The sequence below is a fragment of the Watersipora subatra genome, chromosome 8, assembly GCF_963576615.1.
Source record: "Watersipora subatra chromosome 8, tzWatSuba1.1, whole genome shotgun sequence".
Lineage (NCBI taxonomy): Eukaryota > Metazoa > Bryozoa > Gymnolaemata > Cheilostomatida > Watersiporidae > Watersipora > Watersipora subatra.
This window is the reverse complement of record NC_088715.1, coordinates 51,927,893-51,955,593: the sequence shown is the minus strand read 5'-3', so window position 1 is coordinate 51,955,593 and position 27,701 is coordinate 51,927,893. Positions and strand designations below refer to the sequence as shown.

Genomic DNA, 27,701 nt, shown 5'->3' with positions numbered 1-27,701 from the left:
AAATTTGACATCCGTGTCCGCAGTGAGAGGATGGGATTGAAAACATTACTTCTTGTTGTATTTTGTTATGTCCTAGATATTTTACAATTGTTCACTAGAACCAACTGTAGCAGTGCCATGCCGACAAGAACTTTTGCTTTCAGCATCTCCGCAGTCAGCAAGATTATACTCTGAAGATATGCAAATCACTCTACACCAATTCACCGCAAGTGTAAGCTGGTTCAACAACATTATCATATTACATGCTGGTAACACTTATTTTTTGCCATGGTAAATATTCTAACCAAGTTAAACAACTGTCTGTAAACTTTTTGTACTTGAAAGTTTAGTTCCTACTCAATAAAATTCTATTTTTGAAACATAAAAAGTGCTGCTCAAAGAACTAGTTATAATCAGCATAAAGAGTGAAAAGAATTAGCAGCAGAACGCAAACAGTCATGCAAGTTTAGACTGTGTAGATACAGCATCTAGATGAATTATTTTTTATGTTATCTGTTAACAATAAATTAAAAATTGTTGAACAGTTAGCACAAATTAACAATTTGTAAGTCATTGACAAGTTTATTCAAATAATGCATAAGAACAAGAAGGCAGACCAATAAAAGTAAATTATACTGGTGACATTGATTAGCTGCAAAGGTTTGAATCAAAGACCTACACACTTATTTCAATATTGATCTCTAGAAAATATTCTTATTTTCTTGCAAGTCATTTAACAATCAACAGCTCATAGAGTTTTCAAGGTATTAAAAAAGCTTGTTTATTAAGGCTGGAAAAGTTTCACTCGTTTGTCGCTCTTAGTTTGTCCTCTCACATCATGAGGTAAGTGGTGAACTTTGTATTTTGAATTTTGTAAAAAGTTATTAGTAGGCAGCAGTAATCCAACTTAAAAAAATATTTTATTTACCACATCTGACATCCATCAAATAACAGTAAAAAGTACAGCTTTGAACCTCTCTATCCTAGCAAGCATTCACCACCCAAGTAGTTTGCCAGCAGTCAACTAGTTTACGAAATTAGCTTGGTGCGCTCCCTGCTGTTCACCATTGTGCAAAAGCTTCACTGTGTTATTTTAACTCACAGCTTTAGAAGCAGACCATAAACAGAGCACTCACAACTTAATGACTAACTATTTAGTATGTCTAGTTTAAGTTGGAGTACCTTCAGTAGTCCAGTCTCTATATATATGAACTAGCTGGGCTTCCCGGCGTTGCCCGGGTATTAAAATCAGCTTATAAGCAATGAGAAGTAATGAGAGTTGCCTGCCACTTGCTATTAGCCTGGCACATTGCCAATGGAAGATTTGAGTGAGCTTACTAATGAGAGCTATTCATCTCCGTGATGTTATGTAATCACGCAATCACCCTGCGTAGTACACAAAGCCGTTGGTTATTTGCTCTCATATACGATAGCGACATATATCGGCTAGCAAACAAATCAATCTCTGTGGCCTAATTGGTATGGTATCGGACTGGTGAACGAAAGGGTATGAGATCAAATCTTTTTCAGTACAGATTCTTTACTGTAAGATTTTAATATTGTAAAGGATCTGACTCCGGTAGCTGAGTCAGCTTTACTTCCTAACAAGGGAGTCGCAACCTGGGCTACTGGCCGGCCTTGTCCGAGGCCTGATTGACCTGCCCGTGGCGGTCAAGTCAGTCCAAGACAAGAACCTAGTAGTCAGGCCTGCTCCGAAACCAAACCCCCGGCCTGCCTCTGGATCTCTATCTCAGGCTAGTCTGGATCCACTAATGGCTGGTCTTAAGACTGGATCTCTTGTGCCATGGCACACCCGATCGAGTCTAGACAAGGCCGTGGATCGCCTCCTAGCCTTCTTAGAGTCACCCTGGCAGTTCCGTCTGATGGTTGCACTGAGCCTGCTTGTACAATCGGTGAGCCAACCAGGCAGGCGTCAATAGAATCAGTTCGTATGAGTATATAGCAGTTTATTAACGATATCTTCAATACAAGTATGCACAAGTATGAGTGGAATCAAGCACACCCTGCCTATCTACCGCGCTGGCTTATATAGCCAGCGCCTATAGTTTAACTCCGCCTACCGATCTATTTATATCACAAAGGATAAGCAAGATATAACAGGATTGGTATGGTTATGTAACAAAAAGGCAGTTCAGTAATACAGTTATATAATAAAAAGGCAGTTCAGTAATACAGTTATATAATAATAAAAAGGCAGTTCAAGTATGCAATAAAGGAAGTTCGAGAGGTTCGGTTAAATGATAGTGCGGATATATATATATATGTAAGTGCAGTAAATAGTATACATGTATGTCCCGGTCCTCCACAATATCTATAACTGGAGGTACACACATACATACCTATACACAAACTTTGAGAAATAGATAAACCGGTGACGGTAAGTATCTGTCGTACATTCAATGTACGAAGGCTAATCAGCTTATAGGCCAACTGTAGATAACAATGGTTACAATAGTCAGAATACAGCAAGTAAAATTAAAGAGAAAACGCTTGAGATACCAAACTGTTAGAAATATGTGCCAGTATTACGTGTGTTTATGACTATCATAATGCTAATCATAGCACTAAATGCTAATTACTCAATCTGTTCTGCAAGGATAAGCTTTGCTTGTGAAACTGTTGATGAATAGCTATTTTTAGGAGTAAATGTTCAGAATATTTTAGTTTATTTACGTAAGCTTCAGTAAACTTTAGTGCTCAATCATCAATGTTTTATTAAAAGTTCGAAATACTGGCGAGTATCACAAATGCATTAGCGTGATAACTTACTTAGAGTTTAGACCAGTTGAATGTCTATGGCTGCACGGGTAATAAAAACGTTTTGGCACAGAAAACTTATGTTTAATGTACTTATACAACATTTACCATTCTAACCTTTAAATGAAGGTGTTGTGTTCATTTTTGTGTACCGTGTTTATTTCTGTGTAGTGTGTTTATTTCTGTGTAATTCATACTGCAGGGGCTGCAGTGCTTACTACAGCTCTATAACACCGATTGCAATAGTCTTGTTGACCAGGTGAGTTTTAGCATGTTTCTTCACGGATAGGCACGCATTTTTCTTTTGATATGGTTTCACGCATTAAGCTAGCTGCCATGTTAAGCGTGAAGCCATGAAAAATTGGCATGTGTAATAAGTATGTGGCCAATTTATTCTATAGTATAGCCAGTGTATTGGATAAATGCCTGTCTGTAGAAGTAAAGGTTCTGAGTTGAACTTCAGTGCGCAGCAAATTTTTTATTCCTAAAAGTTCATTGCTATAACTGGACATGTGGAAATACGAACAAACGAAATACAGACAAACGTTATGATTTATAAATATATAGATTAAACAGTTATTCCGACAGCCAGAGTCTGACAATTTGTGTAACTAGAGTGCAGGTACAAAGTTTTGACCATACAAGCTTGCAATAAGTTTGCTGTATATTTATTAAAGACCAAGTTACTTTTTCAGCATCAATGAGGAGTAACTCTGACTCAGCCCTTTAACATCTAAAAACTGTTTGGTGGGTGGACATCTTTATTGCAAAAGTCTAAAAGATTAATAGCAGTAGCAGTGACTGTTCCTTAGCCTCAATAGAGTAAAATTTAGCCCATTAGTAAATATATAAGTAAAACATTATTGCATAAACAAGTCTGAAGATAGAACATGTTTAACTAACTGCCACAAAACTGCCAAAAAAGCTATTATTCATTGCAACTCCATTTTTTGCCAGACATGGAATTTCTTTAAAGGTCATTAGTGCCAATAACGGTGCTTCAATAGCCAAAACTTCTAAATGTTGGCAAATAGCTGAAGGTTTATACAACTGAGTTATTGCGTCAGCTCACATTATCCACAATTGAAAGGTCAATCAGAAGGCACTGTACACATCATAAAGAAAATACTGGGTAAGCAAGTGATCTTTACCTAGTCATTCTAAACTACAGAAACACCCAACAAGAAAATGGAATTCCTGTGGAATAAATTTACCGAATACCAGAATAAACTCTCAGCTGATAACCTCTCAGCACCATCAATGCTGTACAAATCCAGCCAAGCTACGCATCTACCTTATTTCTTTATTAATCCAGACCGACATTGAAAAACTATGGACTTTTTTGTACATACCAAAATATGCTCCTGTCAGAAAAATTCTTTTTTAAAGAAGTGAAGGTTGTTTTCGAGTTGTAGTAACCTTGGATTTTCTGCACATTATTGTTTGCTTTGCAAAATTGAGTACTTTTACATTGCAGTTTCCTCAAGGCAGTCTGGCAAAACAAGAGTGATTTAACAAATTAAAATCTTTATCTAAAGACATCGCATACGGAAGCCAAAATTACAAGTTTACAAAGTTCACACCCAGTTTTTAAACTTGCTTAAGATATTCACCTTAGCATAAAATAAGTTTTTAAGTTTTTCTAATATCTCACTTGATATATAGCGTTGATGGAAATGCTAAAAGTAATGATTTGCATATCTTCAGAACTCAAATTTTACTAACCATAGACTTGTTGAAAATAAGAATTTCATTCTGTATAGCGCTACTATGTGTATATTCTTGTAAACAATACTCAAATATTAGAAGAGAAGTATTGTTATCAACCCTACATTTTCACTGTGGACACAAATGACTGTCTTGAATGTGATCACAGCTGACTTTTTCACCAAAAAATGAATATTTCTTTCAGCAGTTTGTATCATTCATTGTAAAGCCAGTTGCGCCTCGCAAGGACAGGCTGTCACCATCTCCACTTGGTTCTCTATATCCCCAGTAGTCTAAGTTAATAGGGTCCTTCTGTTTTCCTTCCCGCTTCCAACGGTTATTCACTTCCCTTTCTTTTCTTCAATCCAAACTCTGTACATAGAAACATCTGAAACTATGAAAAATATATTATCAATAAAAGTAGACTCGCTTCTGATGGACTTTAAGACTCTTTAAAACACTAAAATATTAAATCAAACATTTAATTAGCAGTTAAATTGCTGGTAAGAATTATAACTTACAATGATAAACATTTATCTGAAAGCTTCTCAAAAAATGAGACAACTTTGAGTTTGTTTAGTCAAGGAACTAGTAGAACCTTAAATATTTATTCAATAACATAAGAGACCGACATAAACACTTTATTACGGAAATATCCATATTTCAAAGTAATTTAAAAGTATAGCGTAAATATTTATCTGCCACCTCAAACAGCTACAGAGCGTCAATAAGGGAGTGTTGATTGAATAATGTATTTTAGGTTATGATGGAACAGGAAAAGGGTTAAAATGGGTCAGCAAAATATTATGCTTTTGTTTTATCAAGAATAATGAACGAAATGCTAAATAATTTCCCTAAAGTTTTTAGAGAGATATTTCAGAATTCATTCATTAGGTAGAAAGATATAAATAACCTAGAGTGGTCAGAAGGAGGCTGGTTATCCAATGAGCTGAACTCAGGCTATCTAGGGTCAGCAGTTCATCTCCCTTCGCTAGGCAGTCATTCTTAGCACCCTCCCAGAGTTACCGCTCTTTGACCAACTTTACACAGGTTTCTGAATGTGGGTTAAAAATGTCCTGGAGGGCAATAACTGTAGGCTAAAGCAAAATAAAATAAAGCCAATGATTTATCAGTAAAATTGATCAAACCGCAAAAGCTAAAGCTTCAGTCAAGCAAAATCTTGAGATAATCTCATATTTTGTATCTTGCAGGATTATGAAGCTGCCTCTCCTATTTGCTTAAAACTATTCGTTAACTTGTGAGTGTACAATTATATGCTTTTAAAATGACTAACAACCACTTCCTATCCTTCATAGAAAAGGTATATGAGTATGAAGATCTTTTGAATGGCTGCCAAACATTTCCCAACCTTCTTAGAGAAGCCCAAATGACGGAGAGCGACCTTGAGCTGCAACCAAAGGGGAGCCATATAAACACCAGACATATTCTTCTTTGTCAAACTCGAAGGCTGCACAAATATCACCATGTGATGTCATACACAAAGCAGAGAACATCATCCAAGAAGCTACCTTGTGCTAATTGATAGCATCAGAGCTTGGTTGACAGAATCTTCTCACGTACTGCTACTCACTTTTTACATGTACATGCACATTAATCTGGAACAGCAGCAATCATTGAACAAACATTTCAGCTAAAACAAGTTAAATAGATGCGTAACATAAAGTGGTTAAAAAACTAACCAATTATTAGAGGTACAACATTAAAAGACCAACCTGAACAGCCAACTTAGAAACCAAAGTTACAAACAGCAAAACAAAAACATGTGACTTCAGGTTAAAATTCTTGTCAGCGACTCAATAGAGAAACAAAGACGCGCGCAAGTAAGAGCCTGAATATAGTCTGAGAAAAAAAACTTCTGATATACTTCCAAGTTATTGACTTGAAGTTGAGTCAAGGGGTGGATTGATAAAACAGTGTGAAAGAGAACCAGCCATAACTTATCGCTTCTTATCATTGATATATAATCCTGCAACAAAACAGTTGAAGAGCCTAGTGTTAAAAGTACTTGAGTCACAATTTTGGCCAACTGCAGTTTTCACTGTAGAATGTTAAAGCATACACACCCAAATCCAACAAAACCAAAAGTAGCATGAAAAAATAGCCAAGTCGTATAAATTACAAAGGTAAACGAAAATCTTTTTACTGATGCAATAAAAGTACCTAAGTCCACGAGCAGCCCATCATTTATGGCTATTAGGTCATGGGATCACACGGCTCTGTTCAGAGCATCCAACAATCGCTGAGCGAGTAGATTAAACTGCTATTCCTGAACTTCTAACTTCAAGTGCTAAAAAAGGGTTAGAAACTCATCTGAATGGGCTAGACAAATGTTTTCTTATGCAGGCTTTTAATCTGACAATGCTGTTCTTTACATCTGATGTTCACCTTATCATTCTCATTGTCATTGTATATGAATAACAGTATGTTAATCCTTTGAAAAACCCAAGTCATTGCACTATAAGTACTCAAGTCGATAAAAGAACATTTCAGCTTTTTGCAATCCAATAGTACGGAGAAATTTCAGAAACTCACAATATGAATGTAGTGACAGTTATGAACCTGATAATGTAGGTAAAAGGTGCCTAGTAACCTGTTCCTGATTTCACAACAAGTTTCTAACTTTAACTTTTCTTTTCTGCAGTTGGCCATTTTGTGACTTGAGAACTTTTAGCACCGGGCTCTTAAATTTAATAATGGTACAGCAGCAAAACATTCAGTAAGGTCTATGATGTCTCAAAGGTTGTATTTTGCTTGTGATCTTTTTAAAATCTTTTATATATAAACTGCTCATATTGTTTTAGTAAGTGATTTCTGTGACTTTAAGCTTTCAACGACAGGCATAGCAACTTTTGAAGATCGCTTCTTTTCACACCATCTATGATTAAAAAATTCAGTGACATATTGAGGGCTCTTTCGAGCTTGGTTCTATCAAGTCATTTCCATTATCAATGAAGGTCGCTGATGAGCTTTTCTTAAAGCATAAATCTTGTCGTAAAAGTTAATAAAGTAGAGGGAAGCTGCAAACAAAATGGCATGCAGAAGATAGAGTGTTTACAATAAAGTTGGTATGAATGCGTTTCAATAAGGATATAGAGCTACGAAAAAGTGTTACAGTGAAAAACTTTGAGGGGTCCAATGGAAAGGCAGACAAAAATTAAATCTTTTAGTTTTGCATGAAGACTTCATTTATATTAGATGGATATAGTTTATCCGGCTGAACTTCCAATTTCTTCAGCCATCTACCTACTGTAACACTTTCATGTATCTGCTGACTTACTGTACCAAACTGTAAATTAGTTCTGTTTGGTATAAGCTCCAAACAGTACGTATAAGTACCCAGCAGCACATATTTGAAGTGTATAAACACTTGAAATACACTCATTGACCAGTTTACTCATGTAATAACTGATATACTTTCTCCTTTCTATCCTTATTACTAGAAATTCCCCTGTCATACAGCCCACGACCAAAGTGAAAATGAAAAAAAGATAGGGTACTGCTGGTTGTTGAGAAAGTAGTTGTCAGCAGGAATTGACAGAGTATAGTGTAAATGAGAGTTGTTCGAGATGATATAAAATAAATTTGAGGGAGCATCATCATTATCTGGAAACAAATGGGCTGCCAAGTCCATGTCATTTACATCGCCTACAACATCTACTAAATAATTCTCTGAATCAGATGAGTTGTTGTTATTAATTTCAGTAGCGTGTTGTTGAACACTAGTATTTGATGTTGATGGTTGCTGTGAGGACCTTCTATTTATCCTTTTATTGAGCTGTAATAATTGAGAGACACGTGGATGGCCACGACGTGGTGTTCTGGGAAGTTGTATGTCCATGGTGGTTGTCAAGTTGTTTTGAAAGTAAATTCAAAAAGGTCAATTATGCAAAACAAAAGGTTGTATAAAAATCACATCTAATCTACTACTATCTCAAACCTATGTTTTACAACAATAAAATAAATATTAATTAAAGCTGTAGGCCTAACCTACTGTACTGTATGTAATTTAACAACAGTAATAAGGAAATGTGTTTATTATATCTCTGAAATGCAATATTAGAAGTAAAATGGCAAGCTGCTGTGTAATATACACAGTTTGAAAGTTGGTTGTGTAAAATGTAAAATGGTTTTGATAGCGATCTGTAACAGAAAGCGAGTATCAGCATTCAGACGTCTGGAAGTTTTCTGCAAACTGGGCAAAATAAAAAAATGTTCTCGTCATAAAGGGGCATTGTAGTTCAGCCCTATCTTGTACATAAGATGTAAAGAACTTTGGCTAAGGTTCTAAATAATTTAATGAAACCTTCGGTAATTGGACAAAAAAAACATAGGCTGATAAACTGTGTACCACAATTTCGTACCTGCAAATCAGTCTATGCCTCAAACGGTCTACGTTTATTACAGAAACCTTTGAATAGATTAATTTGAATAATTATTCTTATAATTAAATATTTTTGCACAATATTAAAAACGGAAAAATATTAAAAACCTTAGACAATGCCATAAACTGGTAAAGTGTGCACGTTTTTTGTGAAATACGAACGACTTAATGGTTCTACTCTCGGTCGCACAGCTTTATTAGCGTTTCATTGGCCAGTCTTAATTTTGATTAAAAAAAGCTCGTCAGGTTTGATCAGGGATTTTTAACCAAATTAATCTGTCTAGTTATGTATTATCCGATCAGATGGGTAAGGTTTAAGATATTGTCTACAAATTTCAAAGACTTGGTAACATATTTAAATAGGTTTATATGTGTTTTGTATCGCTATTATACTTAATCGACTCAATTGAAAAATGGTTAAATTTGTTGATGAGATTTCGGTACAAGGGTTTGCGACGGTGTTGATGAATAATTTTCGTGAGTTGTGTGCACATATGCATTTATCATAAATCTCCCAAACAATTGCTTTGCTCGTGTTTGGTCGTGGATCGTTGTACTTAGTTGCTTGTTCAACATTTCAAAGACTCCCATATTTACTTAGACTGACAGTTACTTGCTCAAAATCGATTTAGTATGCGCCTAAATCTTAGTTTACTACATACAACATTCGCTTGAAAATATGAAGTAGTATTGGGGATATGAAAACATTCATGCATCTAATTATTGACTACCTTGAAAATGTAAAAACTGCCACTACTAGATGTAACCCTTTCCATCCACACTTTTTTATAAAGACTGATTGTCAAGAGTTTGGAATACCTTTAAATACAAATATGTATTAGGACTAGCTATGCTACCCGGCATTGCCCAGGTAATAAAAAAGTCTTTGGTCAGAAAATTGATTTGTATTTAACATATAACAACATTTCCCATTTTAGCTTTCAAACTGCATATCATGAGAAAAGTTTTGATGGATGGCTTCTGATAGAACAGTAACCTTTTTATACACACACTTCTATGCAAGAATTGGTATTATTAATTCATCAACATATTCAGGATTTTTATATTGTTTTCTCAGTTCGTATTAATTGTATCATTACCGAATTATCAAATTATCTTTTATTGTAATTGTAGCAAAACCGACTTAATTTAGCTATTACTTGCCAATTATTTCACATTTATATCTAAACCCTTTTATAGTTGTTCGACTTTTTTAAATTTATTTTACCTGCTCAAAACATTTTCCTCATGATATGAAGTTTGAAAGTTACAGTTGTTTGACAAAGATTGAAAACCTTTACAGCTGTTTTGATTTTTTCTCTTACTTTATTTCAACTACACAAAATGTTACAAAAACTACACAATCGATACTGGTGCAGATGTAAAAAGGAGACATCGTACTGTCTTTGTCTGACCGAACGGACAGAGAATGTCGAAGCTCTTCTTATAAATTAGAAGAAAGTTAAAAGAATAAATTAGAAGAATCGGCCTTGACCCCATATATAGTAATTGAACCTTTCGAAAAAAAAATTCTTAACAGTGGCATCGTAACGTGTGGGCGCATTGTTAAAATATTGAGCATGTGGCTATGGTATATCAATTATGACAGCGCCTTGGATCGAAATCTTCTAGCAGAGACATCATAATGTGTGTGCGCAATGCTGAAATAATAGCTATAGCTGAACAATCAAAACGGCGAATACACAAATACAGGAATACACGAATACAGGAATACACATACGACCATTTTTGAGAAATCTAAATAGTAGGGCTACAAAAGCTATATAGTTTTTTCTTGCATGCTATGTAAAGACAAAAAATTTTGAATCTAAGCTCAGCCAGTTAGTTTTTTTGTGGTAAAAACTGTAGATATAAATTCTTCTGGAAAATGAGAAGTTGGGAACTATCATTGATCACTACATTTCACAATTTTAAGCTTGTTTCAAAATATTAGTTAAGGTGGTCATGTGTGGTTACTGTATCTGTTTGATTTGGTTGTCAAAAGCATCCTAAATTAGAGCTTAACACTTTAATTATGCTAATTTCTATTATTATGTTGTAAGGGAAGCATATTCCTTTTCTAGTTATGAGTATAATATAAACAAAGTTTGAAGTAAATTTTAAAAACAGCATAGTGTGAAATGTATGATATTTTAATGATATTTGTGGGCAATTTGTCAAATATGATGTCTGCTTAGCCTGCTGGAAGTAGAGGCTGTTCGCATTTTAAAGAGAAGAGCTGCACAAACAATGGTTGTGTGATCTTATAGTTAGTTATATGGCAAGTTAGTTATCACATCCTACGAACATCAAATATTGACAAAGCTGTTGAGCGTAATTCAATAATGGGCCACAGAGGCACTTTATTGAAATATGCCTCCCACACTTAAGAAGGCATGAGCACGCCTTCCTAATTGAGGAAGTATCAAATACATGTAGATCTTCTTTCAGGAAAAGGTAGTTATGAGTATTCAATCTTATTCCTATATTAATAATTAACCAAAATGTAAATTTCATTATATGTTATGGTTCTTTGTATAGGAAAAAATTAACTTGCGCATTATTTTCCAACATGAACGCTGGAAATTAAATGAAAAATAAAGAATGGAAGCAAAATAACTATCTTGATGCACTAAGTTCAACTTGATGAACGTAAATGAACATGGTGATCTTTGACTAATTTGGTGAGATTTGTTTAAATGGGCCAGCTTTGTTCAACTATATGAACCTAGTTTAACTTGTTACATTTAGTTTAATTTAGTGAAGTTAATTTATTTTTGGGCGTTTAGCTTAATTTTATTAACTTGTTTTTTATAAAGTGATAATTTATAAATGAATTTAATTTATGATGAAAATGAACTAAAGTTGATTTGAGAAAGCTTCGGTATGACAGCTCAAATGCATTGAGGTTGGTGCTGAAAGATTTAATTAACTAAATACATTTTGCTTAATTTGATGCACTTAATGTTAACGCGAATTTAATCGTTGTTTAACTTGGTGATCTTTTTTACATTGGTAAACTTTAATTTGGCTAATTAGGTTTAATTTGTTCAGCTTAATTCAACTTGATGAAGTTAATTTACATTGCTGCATTTAGTTTAATATGATTAACTTGTTTTGTTAGTAGTAAAGTATCAGTAGCGCGATAAAGATGAATGTTAAATGACTGAGTTGGAGTTACTCTTCCCTGATGGGTGAAAAAGTTTGGTCTATAATAGATGTATGAAAAACTGATTGCAAGTCTCTACAATAAAAAATAATTGAATTGTACAGACACTCTGATTCTATGAATTCAAAACCTAATGCTGCCAGAATCAATACTTAATTAAAGCTACAAATAATTTATATCAAAAGTGTATTTTTGATAGACCCTGGTAGTTGCAAATTGTAATTAAAACATTGATTGCTTAATACTAAAGTTTGCTACAGTGCGGTTACTTATTTATATAAAAATGAACTGAATTTGGCTTCAGAAAGCTTTAGCGTAACATGCCACATGTGTTGAAGTTGGTGTCGAAACAAGTATCTAGCCAACTAACCAACCAACTAATAACTAACCAACTAACTAGGAAACTAGTTGATAGTTGTCTGATCAACAAAACTTGTTACTTTAAATAGAGTGTTGATGCTATAATATGCTAACTTTGCCTTTAGACTTGTATTGTTTTATGGTGAGAAAGTGTTGGTAGCAGAGATATCAAAGTAGCCTTGGCTTGCAAATATTATACCATAAAATATGTTAGCACTAATCAAAATAAAAAGACTAACAGGTTTTGGTAAAGTGGTCCCATTTTCAAAATGCTAAATGTGTATTGTAACATGTTGAATCACTCTTTCATTATTGTTTTAATAAGAATTTTTGCTGACAATCTACTATAGACTTAAAATCATGAGATTTTGTCATTTTGTAATGCTATCCATAAATTTAAGCGAGGTGTAACCCTAGCAACCAATAGGTATACAGGTAACATCTTTGTATGATGTAAAGCCTTGTTATATATGGCACACTTGCACATTGTTATTTTACGCCACAGTATTGCCTAGTCAGTATCTTGTAAAAGGCAATCATGTCGGCCAGATAGTTCATTTTGAGCCGATTCACTTATTCTAGGCTGACTTTGCGTTGAACAGTTTTTTGCCGTAAAGTGTGAGTTTAAAATAATTAACTTTTTCATTAAGATTTGTAAGAGATCATACTTTGTGAAATAAAACTTCTTTTTTATGAATTAAAGCAGAAAATTTTAGTCTGTATGTTTGTTTTCTACTGTAATCTTTGTACCGCTGTATTATAACGATTGTGCTGTTTCAACAACTCCAGTTTTTGATTGTCTTAACCAACAGACATTAGTCTGAGTCACCGAAAGTGTATCTCTACAATGATGGTATTAAGTTATCAGCATGCTTGCAAGTTCTCACTTTGTTGCAGACTACTGTTTTAAGGTGTAGTGAAGTGCGAACCCACTTCCAATAATAGAAACTTTGTAATAGAGGTAAATTTGACATCACTGCAACAATAAATTAGCCAATAGATTCTCAAATTACAAACAGTACGCAAAGCTTTCACTTTGTTGATAACTTCGTGTATCAAGTCAACTCATATATCACTTTCAAGTGCAGATTTCAATTGGTCACCTCTTACTATGTGATTCTCTGTGTTTAGGGTGAGAATTTTCCTCCCACAACAAATATTTTTCAAGCCAGTATATACTTTTATTTATTCAAAACAAACTATATTAAGCGTATGAGCATTTCCCGACTCAATATTCCAGGTTGAAAATATGCCAGTTCATGTTTTGCAGAGGTCATTAGTACTTTCCCTTTTGGTCTCCTTTGTGAAGGCCAGTCTTTCCTGGCTCACCTCTCTCTCCCTAAAAATAAAATGAAAGCCCATTTCTGAAGCACGATAAACTAAGCAGTAAACTGAAATATTGACTTGTTTAAAAAGATATTATAAACCAATTTATAAACCTTAATTAAACCTACCATAGCCACAAATGCATTACAAATTATATATGTACAAAAGTCACATGTTTGTAGGCTATCTAACTTGACCTTGAAATATTTTAAAGTGAGTTACTAAATTTAAAAGTACCTTGTGACCCTTGGGTCCAGGTTTGCCAGGTTTTCCATCATTTCCATCCTTTCCTGGTTCACCGTTTGCTCCCTTTTGTCCGTTCTTTCCATCTTTGCCGTCTTTTCCATCTTTACCATCTGGGCCTTTGTTTCCTCTCATGCCATCAGGTCCCTTAGCTCCCGGCTTTCCATCTTTACCATCTGTGCCTTTAGGTCCCCTTGGTCCACGCTGACCCTTTGGCCCTTGTGGGCCCATTTTTCCATCTTTGCCATCCTCACCATCAACTCCAGGATTACCCTTGGCACCGTCTTTTCCGTCCTTTCCATCATTGCCATCTTTACCGTCTTTGCCATTGGGTCCAGGATTACCTCTCATTCCTTTCGAGCCCTTAGGTCCATCTGCACCATCTTTTCCAGGTTTACCTGTCTCACCCACTGTTCCTTTTGGTCCAGGTGCTCCATCTTCTCCATCTTTTCCATCCTTGCCTTGGGCACCTTTGTTTCCCATCATACCCTTAGCTCCTTTTGGACCATCATTTCCATTCTGTCCTCTAGGTCCTGTTGCACCTGTCATTCCTGTCTCACCCTTTGCACCATCAGATCCATCTTTGCCATTTGGACCCTTGGCACCTTTAGCTCCGGTCATACCCTTCTCTCCTTTGTTTCCATTCTTACCGTCTTCACCATCTTTACCATCTTTGCCATTGGTTCCAGGCATGCCTCTGCTGCCCTTTTGTCCATCTACTCCATCGGCACCATCTTGGCCATTTGGCCCTTTGTTTCCTTTCATTCCCTTTGGACCTTTCTTTCCATCTTTACCGTCTGTGCCATCCTTTCCATCTTTACCTTTGTCGCCTACCATTCCTTTGTCTCCTCTCTCTCCTTTGCTTCCATCTTTACCATCTTTTCCTTTAGCTCCAGGTCTGCCATCATCCCCCTTATCTCCAGGTGCACCGTCTTTTCCATTGTCTCCTGGTGCACCAGTGTTTCCGCTCATGCCCTTTGCACCATCTTTACCATCAGCTCCATTCTTTCCATCTGATCCATTAGGACCACGAGCTCCTGTCATTCCCTTATCTCCTTTGACTCCATCCTTTCCATCAGCTCCATCTGTTCCATCTGTGCCAGGAGCTCCTTTCATACCTTTAGGGCCTGGTTTGCCATCTTTACCATCCTTGCCATCAGTACCAGGTTTGCCCACCATTCCTTTAGCGCCACGATCTCCTTTTTTACCATCTGAACCTTTCATACCTGGCATTCCTTTACTTCCTAACATTCCTTTCAATCCCTTAATGCCTATTTTGCCCATTACTCCTGTGGCACCAACTTCACCATCTTTTCCATCTTTTCCTGTCATACCAGTAGCTCCTGTTTCACCAGCTTTGCCATCACTTCCCATTTTTCCATTCTGTCCAGGAGCTCCTTTTGGTCCCTTTGGTCCAGGGTGACCAGCCATACCTTTAGGACCATCTTTTCCATCCTTACCATCAGTACCAGGAGCTCCATTCTTTCCATTAGCGCCATCCTTGCCATCAGCTCCATCATCACCAGGAGGACCCTGCAACAGTTGGAGGAGTACTTATCTAGTCACATGAATTATTGAGGGTAAATTTTAGTGTAAGCTCATTTTACATATACGATTCCTCCCTACTCTGTGTACACATACCTTTGGTCCTGGTTTTGCTTTACAGTAGCAATTTTTGCTGTCAAAGTAAGTTCTCTTTTGCCTCTGTAACAGATAACACAAAAGGATGATACAATTGAGCAAACACAAGTGCCTGAATGTGTTCTGTTTGAGATGAGAACTTTGAACAAAGCTTGAAAGGTTTGTTAATAAAGCATCTTCTGCTTTACTCTTATTGCTGATACATATTCTCGTTTACCCATAAATTTGAATCAGTGTCAAGATATAACAACAAGCTTACTAACTAGAGATAATTAACACGTAAGTGTGTTATAAGAGATATTAATTGTAGAATATGAATATTCACCTATAAACCTACAGATCAAAATAGACACAGACGCACAAATAGATAAATGTGCAAATAGATAAATGAAAAAGCATACCTTGATCTATTCATAAGTTTTAAACATGAGCTTACCCTCCTTTTTGTAGATTTTATCAGAAAGTATCGGCATTTTTTATCATTTGTAATTGTTTTTTATATTTAAGGTGATCTTATTCCCAAGATGCTTATAGATTAACATTAATAAAACTAGATCATGGTTGAAGCGATCAGAAATTACATGCAAAATGACACCATTATTTGTTATCATTGCGATAGTTCATATCGGTTGAATCAAGTTATATTTATATTATTATCTATAATATATATATTATAATATAATTATAATATATATTATATATATATATATATAAATAATTATATATAACAAGTTATATATAATCAAGTTGAATCATGAATATCGGTTCATATCAAGTTGAAGCGTCTCTATTCTGTCAGTCTCTTTGCAACTATAGACATCATGATCACACTTTTGCTTGATCTGAGCATTTTGATCACAATCAAGCTTTTTGATTTTATTCCTAAAACACCCTGGTTATCAATCAAATCATCTCAAACATCAAAAACAATCGCAAATGATGTAAAAATGCTGACACTTTATGATAAAATCTACAAAAAACTTATGGAAGTTCACCTTCAAGTAGAAGGCCATATAGAAATATATTAGTGGATTCTCACTATATTATTAGCATCAAGTATATTTCTATTTTGTAAATTTGCTAGAATACTGTAGTTTTGCGATTGCAATAATTTTAAATAGTTACAAGAAAGAGAAAGTTATCTTGTAATTTCTGAGAATTTAATGTAAAAATAGTTATTAAATATAAAATATTCCCAATAAAAACTGGCAGCGGGTGTAGCTTTGGAGTAATATTGACGCCCTAAAATATCGCTATGTTTATTCATTTCTGCTAAGATAAGACATGGTGCAATCACTAGTTAGACTAAAAAGAGACAACAAACCTCAAGGTCATTCCCTGGCGAGCTGTCCAATGAGGCTAAGGCTGCCTTAATAGCGATCACTTGAGAACTCTTCTGCAAGCAAACAGCAAAGATAATGTTAGAACAACTTGATCAGTCTCCGTTTAAACTCTGATGCAAAAATAACTTTATGGCAGCCTGTTTTGTGCATCTGCATAGATTTACTTCTATGAACAATGAAAGTGGTAGATAAAAAGCACTTGATGACACATACATTTTTTTCTTATGAATCTAGATTATCAGAATAAGAAAATGAATAAATTTTATAAATTTATAAAAATTATAAACTTAAATGAAGGCAATGACGGCCTAACTGTGTAACTGTTTTGAAATAAGCAGATGGCAAGAGAATATTGTTACAAAATGGCATTTTAGCCAAAATGCTATAAATTATTCAACCAAATGACATGTGGTCCAAACTACTGCGGCGTTAAGAGACCTGACCTTTAAATGACCTTCAAATGACATTTAAAGCTGAACCACTTTTCAAGAAAGCAAAAAATGTAATTTTAACATTATTTCCAAAAATTCACACTATGATTAACAAAATAATCTTGAGGACAAATAATACAGAACATTTAGATAAAATTGTTATGATAACATTATCCAAATAATTGCTGGCAGGTAATAGATAGAGTGTGTAAAGTAAGGGGTAAAACAAGATAAGATCATAGGTTATCTAAGCTCAGCTCATCTGTAAAATATTTTATGATGATTTAATATTATTGCATAGAAATTCTACAATTTTTAACCTTACTGAAGGATTTAAAGAAATGCAGGAAAACCATTTTATTGAAAACTAAAATATTCTGTCTTTGGTTGTTTTGAGAAAATCTCAAGTATATACCCTTCACTATTTTCTCCAGCAAACTAATTGAAGGTGTGAATAAAAATTTGTTTATTGGATTTAAAAATAACAGAATCTTTAGAGCTGTTGTTTTCTATGAATTATAAATTCTCAAGTGCTAAAACTGGAACTCAGTTGATTTTTTCAAAAGACTATTGATTTTTTTCAAAAATCAACTGACAGTTTTAGTTCCCGAAATAATTTTGAAATTCAAAAACTAAAACCGTCAGTTGAAAATTCAAAAACAACATAGACTTTGACAGTACTTTACAAAACTTGAGCAAAGGTTTCGAATGTTTTTAATAGAACTGAGATCTTGCCAAGACGTGTCTGAGCCTAGGGGCAAAAAACCTCGATCACTGGGGACATGCTCAGTTGCAGAGAGTAATTTAAAATTGGATGTTGCTCCTATTATAACCAGTGATCTTTCTGGGGTTCGAACTCCCAACCTGTTATTCACAATCAAGCGCACTAGACCACTAGTCCACAGCTGATCTCTTACAAAGAGGTAAACAATACTTAATCGTCCAACAATTATAAAGCGGCTAAAAAGACTTCTTTCAATTATAGTTGAATTCTTATCGGGTACTTTTGTAAATCTGTGTCTAAATATCTATGCCTAGAAACCTAGAGATATATTTTAATCAATTGTTTAGATTGCTGTGTACCAATAAATTTGGAGAATATTGTAATACCGTCTACATAATTCCTCTTTCATTTAGCAAACAAACTGCAAACAGAATTATTAAAATATTTGAGCTGTTTCCAAAGGATATCACCTTGCTGAAAATTTGAAAAACATCATAGTGTGACATGTACGGTATTTTACTGATATGTGTGGGCAATTTGTCAAATATGATGTCTGCTTAGCTTGCTGGAAATAGAGGCTGTTTGAGTTTTAAAGAGAAGAGTCGCACAAAAAATGGCTGTGTGATCTTATAGTTATATGGCAAGTTAGTTATCACGCCCTATAAACGGTAAATATTGACAAAGCTGTTGGACATAATTCAATAATGTGCCACAGAGGCGTGAGCATGCCTTCCTAAGCTGAAGTCTTTACGACTAGGTTAGTGCATATCACTGCGTCATCCAATCATTATGGTGGCTACTAGAAATCAGCAACAGCTATGAAAAATTAGATTTGAATCCTTGCTCATAGCCTTAGACATACATCCCACATTGAGATCAGTTTAATTAAAAAAATATTTCTTACTTGGTCGACTTTCTGGTAGAGAGAGTTTACAACCATGACATTTGCTAAAATGCTTGTCATCATAAACACGGCTAGCAGCGCTGTGCCAAATCCGTAGACCTTCAGCTTGGCCTTGGTGTCTTGCGACATACCATTTTCCATTAATTCTTTCTTCTCCATTTCTACCTGCTGAATACAACAGTGGTTTATGATAGTCATTTACATTTTACAATTGCTGTTAAGTTAGCTAGTAATATAAAAATTTCTGTCACTCTTGAGACGGAGGCAAGAAACTTTTGGCTACTAAAAAGAGTTGAAAGAATTGAAAAGAAATCGGATTCCAAACTGCTAGGTACAATCTGATTTTTATGCTATGATATGTAAGTTATGATAATTTATTAAGTTCCTTTAGTCTACATTAGACTAGTTTCCTTATTTATGGCGAACTCTACTTATGCCCTTCTATCTCCTGCTTTTGTGCAGGCTACTGGTCAGTTGCTAGTCCTTAACATCAATACAATATGAAAATCAAAATACCTGTTTACAGCTTCTTTTTTGTTCGTTTACTTCAGAAAATGTAAATCAATTTCAAATATTTGGTTGTTTTATTGTATTACTTTGTTTTATAGTATTACATAATTCATCCATGATAATTCTATCTGTAAGTAATTCCTTGAAGTGTTTACGTTAGTTTATTTATAACAAATTAAACTTCATTTTATATAGTTTTATAAAAATCTTTGCTCTAGCATACAGTTGTTTTGACATACAAGTAACTATTAGAACAATTCAACTTCATATGCAAAATTTAAATTAAAGCCCTTATTTTTGAAAAGCTAAGATCCCAGAGACAATACTTATCTTGAAAGTGCTATACATACATGTATGTCTTCTTTAAAAGCTTTCATCAATTTTCTCTCACAAAATTTGAAGACAAATCGACAATAAAGTAAGATTTATGATGAAAGATTTGTTACATTCTGCTCTATTTTGTTTAAAAAAAAACACACATGGCTATAGTTTCATACACTAACCATCAAATAAAAATTTAAATGCTCAATCATTTTACGTAAAGTTCTTTTCAGTTTGGTTTGCTGAGCAACGAATATTGACAAATATGGAAGATGATCGGTGAATTTACAATTTGATTATTCTTACTGTCATGACATAGACAGCTAATTGAACCTAAATTAAAAAAAAAACATTAAACTCTGAGCTCGTTCATCTCACTACAGATTTAACCTGCCTAACACATTGTTAACACTCACCGCTGTTAAATATTTGATGCCCAAAGTGAACCTCGCTTCTTGCTCGTCAAATATCGACTGCCTTCTCTTCAACAATTCCCTCTATTAAATACTACTATGTCTCTTTTGACTTTGCTGGAAATCTTTATTAATGAGAGTTGAGATGGCGTCTCACTTCCTTTTCCCTTATAGAAAGATAATCCTTGGCTGATATGACATGTTTTAATAACATGCCATTGGAGGCGATTTCGGTGAACAGACCTGGCTCGTGCCATCACGGCAGACATAAAACTATTGGTAGATAATAATCAAGGACACCCTCATTCTCGGATAAATCATTGAATCACTACTAAAGATATTAAACCCTTCGATTTTTTATGATAGAAAAATTGGTTACTGTCAGAGCCAATTGGAGGTAGTCTGTACAAACTATGTAGATAGGTTAATTGTAAACAAGCCTTAAAGTTAACCACTGGAGTATTTCACAATTCTCAGTTTCGATCAAATTGCTTTCTGATGCTCTAAATTTAGCTGTTTTAAATCTAAAAATTCTAATAGTTGCGCTGTGTTATCATCATGTTGAACGTCATTATGATCCTATTATCAGTTTATAAAAGCCCAAATAAAGCTGCTGCAAGCCTAGTAATTTTTTATTTTAAATGGCTGCAAACCTGTATATATCCCAATTTGTGCTCAAGTAGTTTTGGCGTTGTCTCAAAAACCACCTTTAGGGCTCTACAACCAGTCTAGTCTAAAAGATCACAAAAAATATGAAACTAGCATTAGTTGAATACAAAAATATATCTACAAACTCTAGTTTTATGATTTTCTGTCAGAATAGAGATTAATCTGGATTATTGATTGGTAGAGAGAGAGCAATATAGGTATGAATGTCCTTCCTGTCACCACCGATAGCTTTTCGTGGAACTGAGCACTAATCTGTTGTACACAGGTCAAGTGCTCTAAAAAAACTATGTCATAGGCTGTTGTATTAAAGACAAAACACTACTTTTAACTTTATTTCACTATGGAGTTCCAGTACAGTTATGACTTCTTGTAGCTTATAAAACATATCACTGTATATTGCTTGATAAAGTTGACAAAGCTGGCACTACAAGTGCAGCTCCACATTCAAATTATAGCTTTTTAAACTAAACTATAGTTAATGCTAGTTAATTTTTTGTTATAATTAATTTTTTGAGTTAACAAAAACTTTGTTTTCTGTTGGCAAAAATTATGTTTAACTTCTAAAGCTAGTTTTTTGAACAGAATGTCATATAATAGATTAGTGGCCTTCTTAAAAAGAGACCACAAATTTTAAGAACAACACTGTTAAGATTGCCAAGGGTAACTCCTTCAAGTTACAAACATTTCAAACATTCGGAGAAGCAGACATAAATATCATTGAAGACTTTCTGGTGTCACCACTACAAGCTCAAGTTAAAATAAGTTCCCTAATATCTTTAAGTATTCCTTATACGTGTATAACTTAGCTTGGAAAACTCTGCTTCTAAAGAATGTTGCACAAATTTTGACTTTGACTTTAGCCTTTGCACTCATCTCCTTCTGCACAATTTAGGTTTTAGACTCTTGTACGCATATAATATTTATTGTGGTTAGCATGAGAATACAAAACTCTGTCGACTTTACTAATAATAAAAAGAGAAAAACTAAATTGAACGTAAATATAGTTAAATTACACACTTGGTTGCTTTGTGATTTATCTCTTTCCATATTGCAATTTATCAACAGTTATGTAGTGTTTATCAAACTGCCAACATTTCCCATTTTTGTAGCTATAGATATTTGAAAAAGGTGGGTGTTTAAGAAGCTGGTTTTAAAAAACCAGATGGTCTTTTGAAAGCAATTATTGTAGCAACCTTGTAGAAGAAACAAAGCATATTTCTGTACAATTTGGATAAAACCGGCTAAGAAATGTGGAAATGCTTAGAATTTACGTAGAACAACAGACTGACAGACAAGGTGGAAGTTTTTAACAGAGATTGTCTGCCCCTACTACACAATTCAGGAAAAGCAGACAAAACAATTGTAAGGAAGTATTACTTAATTTAGTTAATTTAACTGACAGCACAAACAAAACAGCTTAAAAATATAAAGATACAATGATGAGGTTGTTAGTTTTGCTTATCCAACATATTACTAAGAAATGCTAGGACTAGGTGACTTTATTAACCACAAGCAAGTCTAGGCTGTCATTTAGTAACTATGGCAAATTAGAAGGGTATTAATAATATATTAATAATAATTATTGCTTTCAATCATTGAAGCTTCAGAAAGTCTGCTGCCTTGTGATTAATAAACACCAGCGAGTCACAATACTAAATTTAAGGAAAACCTAGCTTGGTAATAAAATTCTTTTAACAATTCTTTTAAAGGCCCCCAGGTTACACTAATGTCTGAGCTCACGGCAGTTACAAATAGAGACGAAAAGTTAGACGAGAACTTGGTGATGTAGTAGTGATGCGGTCGAGGTAAAAGTATAAAGACGAGTGCAAGACAAGAGCAGTTCTTTCTTTGCTCAAACTCATGCGAGCACTTTCATTTATACAACACGTAGACTGTATTCCAACAACTTCACAAGAACCTAGAACAGCATAATATTTTTGCAATGAATATCATTTTAAAACTATAAACATGTGAAAAGCGTTAGAAGAAGTTGAAATAAAATAGAGTGGATAGTTCTTATTTCAAACTCTTTCAAAAAAGTGATTTTCAAGAGTTAAATAAAGAAAAACATTTATTGCAGTTCACAGAGTCTGATAAATGGTGCACGTTTTTATGAATAAAAAACAACTACTTTTAGTGTCAGGCTCTTGTTGCTAAGGAGAAGAAGCTTTCTAGCTTTGTCTGCTTTTAAACCTTCAATACTACAAACTTCCCACAATGTGTCACTAGAAATTATTGTCGTATCGGCAGCCATTTTAAATTTCTCAGTCAGTTTGAAAGGCTTCATAATTATTTTAATGATGTTTCCAGAATTATTACTCCGATCAGGCCAAAACTTTTTAATTCTATTGAGAACCTGTCACATACAGAATAGCCAAAAGTTCGTATTTTTAGCTGTTTTGTGTGTCTAGTCTAGCCTACTATGATTTTAGGATAAAGAAACATTTAAAAGCAATCAATCAAAGTTGCATGCTAATGGGTTACCGGAGAGCTTATAAGTTCTTCTTAGAACATTCTGACACTCTGTAAACTATTAGTATCAAACTCTACTCAATAACCATCAAGGGTTTATAATGATAGACCTGTGTAGCACAACCTGGTCACATTTCCTCATGAAAGCATTATCTGCTAATATACGTGCTGGCACGAGAGGTTATTGCTGTAAACGTTTGTCCTAAACCGAAGCGATTTTTTCCGACACTCTGTCAAATCAGAATAAGGTATTAAGATATCAAAAAAGCATGTAGCATAGTTTCCTACAATAGAATGATGAGTGATTAGGATTTTATTGAATGTGTCATCGTAATTTGATGTAAACACTTTTTTAGGGTTTTAGACAGACCAGTGGTGTGTTTAAGTGTTTGATAGAGCTTTAAAAATTGAATTATGAATCTTAAGAAGTTCAAAATTTGTATTAATAAGTTCGACTTTGTCATTGTGCACGTGTCTGTTTGTCTGCCCTATGCGTTTCCACATTTTTTGATCAATTTTTTTTCTAACCTTTACAAGCGTATACCTCGTGTCTTCCACCGGATCTCTAAAATATTTGATTTCAAAACTTTTTCTAGTTTCCGACAGCCAGCCTTTTAAACACCCACCTGATCAGACACTCAATATTGTTCTTACACACGAGTTAAGACAGTTACCCCCAATAAACTTGTCAATAGATTTGTGTGGTAGCCATGTATTAATTAGTGTTGAAAACTTACTTGTGTGCTCAGAGCTCCATACTATTGGATTCCGTACTATCTGATAAAAAATAAAAGAAACCCTGGTCGATGCCAGGCTCACTACTAGTTAAATAAATAGAATATTCACTAGAAAATACTTAGTGAAAGGTTTAAAAATATTCACAGAAGCTGGGAATCTTTAAGTGCTTATAGCTAAAAACGTGTGCCAAAAGATTTTGCAACCGCTTTACCATACATACCATTACCAATTTAAAAATATTCCGATTTTAAAAAAAAGATTTATTTTTAAACAAGTTCATTTGATAGAAAAGAAATTTCAACCATGACTGACACCAAATTTGTGAACAACATAGTGATGGGCAAAAGTTCAACCGCTGAGGGTAAAACTATTTTTACTTTTAGTTTTTAAGGAATAATTTATGTTTGTTAATTAATAAATAACTAATTAAGTAATTAGTTGGTATGTTAATTATGTCATATAATGTATTAGCAGCTAGCCCGGCAATGCGTGTTGATTTTTTCATTTTCATACAGATAGCCCGAAGGTGGGTGTTCAAGAAACTGGTTCTCAGGAGTCAAATAAACTTTAAAAGCCAAACATTTTTAGCAATCTGGCTTAAAACGCAGAGCAGATGTGTGTGAAGTTGATATGAAATGAGCAAAAAAGTGAAAAAGCATAGAGTGTATGCAGAGCAAAAGACAGACAAAAAGACAAACAGACACACAGACAGACACACACTGACAGAATGGGATTTATTAATATAGAGATAGGAAAAGAGCTAAGGCTAAATGCAATAGCAAAGGTCAATTAATTATTTTAATACACCTGACGTAGGTAACTTGCACAATGTTAAAAAAGATGTTGGAAATCTACATTCCTATTTTAATTGGCATAACTACAATAGGCATATTTGGTGATTGTGGTTTATATTTGTTTAGTTGTTTTTAATCTGTAAAATATATTTTTCTATGCGCTGTGATTTTTTGGCATATTATTCAGCAGTATTCTATCACGCCGACACTACAAATGGACTTATTTTAAATTTCAATAAAGTGGTTTTTCACAAATGAAAGTAACATAGTGAAAACCCTCGCTCATTGCTTTACCACGATAGACCTTCACTCGATTGTCAGCGGTCCATCAAATCACTCTAACGCCATATTGAATGTCGCTTGTGGCCATGCATACGGCTATTAGCTGCATAAAAATGTCACTCATACTGATGACATGAAGCTAAAACAGTTACACACAGAAATGAACTCTCGCTAGCAATTTAATATTTGAAGTTATCCCAACATGATAACTTTTGTTTGCTGATTCCAGCTCGCTATGTATGAAGCAATTATTACAATAAATACATGTACAAGTCAAATATACAACTTGAGAATATGTCTACCACAGCTCTGTAAAACTCACATCAACATTACAAAAGTGGGCTACTTATATTATTATTGTTATTATTATTGTAACACTGAACAATATTATTACTATTAATTGATGATAACAGTAATGATAGTGATAGTAATTTAGTTTGCTATGAGGTGCCACTAGAGTTTGTTGCAGTTTTGATGTTTCTTTAGTGTGCTGTTACGATGCTCTATAGTACCTTCTTCATTATCTGCTTGATCTGATCTACCAGCACAGTTTTCAGTAGTACTGGGCATGGGTAGTAAAACTCGTTGAACTCGTGGGGTTATCCTCTCTTGAGTCTCAAGTAAAAGAAATTTTGAGCACTTCGATCTTGCGGGTTCGGGTTTTTACTTGCGAGTTCGGGTTTCGGTACATGAATTTGTTGAGTAAAGTAGACAAAAACTCGGTCTATTGCGCCTTGCACAATGAGCACTGTTTAACAACCCGCCTGTTAACATTGCGCGCACAAATATTGGTCGGTAGAAAGTAGTAAAAAATAATAAATAAATTGAATAGAATTATAATTGCATTGTAAATTTTAAGATATGTCCGATGTTTAGAAATTTTAGACATACAACCCTTTGACTTAGAAATACTCGTGCCCAAAACTAGTTTTCAGCATATCTCTCTGAATTCTATCTTGCAACCTGACCTTCACACACAAATATAATATAAGCTATTTGTTAGTGTTTCTAAAACTGCTTGTTGAGCATTTCATCTAATACTTAGCTTCATTTAAGCAATAGTAAATGACATCTGGGCACCTGGAGCCAAGGCTATACAGCTGGACCGACAAGCAGATCACGCTTCCATAGGGCGCTATAAAGCGATAGTTGTGTGATGCCTAATGTCATTGCTGTATATCTAAGGAGCCAAGGACAAAACAGACCGTAGATGATCAAAAGAAAAATGGCTACTTCTTATGGCAGGATTCGTTATGCACATGATACTAGTGAATCAACACCACTGATGGTCACTAAAGCCATTTCCATGGCACAAAGATGGCACACCAGACGGATGTTTCACTTCACAACAGCGATATTGAATCAATACAAAATGAGCGAAACGCGGATATTTCCATGATGGCATTGCAGCGTCACATGAGGAGTGTATCACTACGCTATCACTGTATGGAAACTTGATATATGTTCCTGTTCTTTCAGCAAGCCAAATTTATTATTTTGACCAATGTCTTGTTGTTTTCAACTGTCACATCTGGTCTACACACTGTTTTTTTTCTTTCTTATCTTATGCTCTAAGTCCAAACGCAATTGCATCTGAATTTCAAACAGTGTGATTTTTTAACTTGTACCAGCAATACCCAAGGATTAGTGGATTATTCTCTTTGATACAGGAAATTGTAAAGATCTTTAGCCCATTATTGTGTCTTCTCTTCAGAGCCTTTGACCCCTGAGGTTAAATACATCCCTATACTTCTAGGAGTTTTCTAGGAATTCAAGGTTGATTAGGATGGAAGTCATTGTTCTTCTTTCATGCCTCTTCTGCTCGTGCGTGTTGATAAGCGACGCCACCTTTGTTTGCCACTTTCTTCTCTGAGGCATATATATATATATATATATATATATATATATATATATATATATATATATATATATATATATATATATGTATGTATGCATATATGTATGTATATATATTTATTTATTATGCATTATAAAATTATATATATAACTAAAAGACGAAGAAGGTGATTCAAAATTCTCAAACTACATGTATCAATCTATTGAAAATGTCACCTTAGCTTACATGTTTTGAAACTCTAAACTTCATACAATATTTAAAATATTAAAAATATATAATTTACCTGTTCCTTATCTGTTACAGTTTCCTTGAGTCTTATTACTATTATTATTATTGTTACTTGAGTCTTGGTACTTATTTACAAATACTAGTATATGTGATGCTGACTATTATGATAAAAAAGTTAAAGTAAGCTTTGTGCACTTTTCGTTAGTTAAACCATAACTATCACAAACAACTTTTATCGTAGTCAAAGATCTTTTCGACTTATCGTAGACTTTTATCAAAGTCATTTAGGCTTTTTTAAATCATTTCAATATCCGTTTCGAAAACAACACAATCGGCATTACAAGCTCCGCCCATAAATATGTGACGAAACCTAGCTTTTTCAGAAACGGAAGTTAGGAGTGTTTAGTTC

The 27,701-nt window shown here is 34.3% G+C and overlaps 1 protein-coding gene across 1 annotated transcript; it reads right to left on the bottom strand.

The window, feature by feature from the left end:
* Window positions 1-4,665: 4,665 nt before the first annotated feature.
* LOC137402705 (collagen alpha chain-like) lies at window positions 4,666-19,166 on the bottom strand. The gene is made up of 6 exons (XM_068089211.1): window positions 19,008-19,166; window positions 16,930-17,001; window positions 15,606-15,668; window positions 13,959-15,497; window positions 13,679-13,734; window positions 4,666-4,822 (listed from the first exon to the last, which is right to left on the bottom strand). The coding sequence occupies exons 1-6, from the start codon at window positions 19,164-19,166 to the stop codon at window positions 4,666-4,668; spliced, it is 2,046 nt and encodes a 681-aa protein (XP_067945312.1).
* Between the last annotated feature and the right edge of the window lie 8,535 nt (window positions 19,167-27,701).

Coding starts and splice junctions, on each gene's coding strand:
- LOC137402705 (XM_068089211.1), bottom strand. CDS start 19,166: ATGGAGAAGAAAGAATTAATGGAAAATGGTATGTCGCAAGACACCAAG. Junction 15,498..15,605: donor AAGCAAAACCAGGACCAAAG/GTATGTGTACAC, acceptor CAACTGTTGCAG/GGTCCTCCTGGTGATGATGG. Junction 4,823..13,678: donor AAAGGAGACCAAAAGGGAAA/GTACTAATGACC, acceptor TTTGGATTGAAG/AAAAGAAAGGGAAGTGAATA.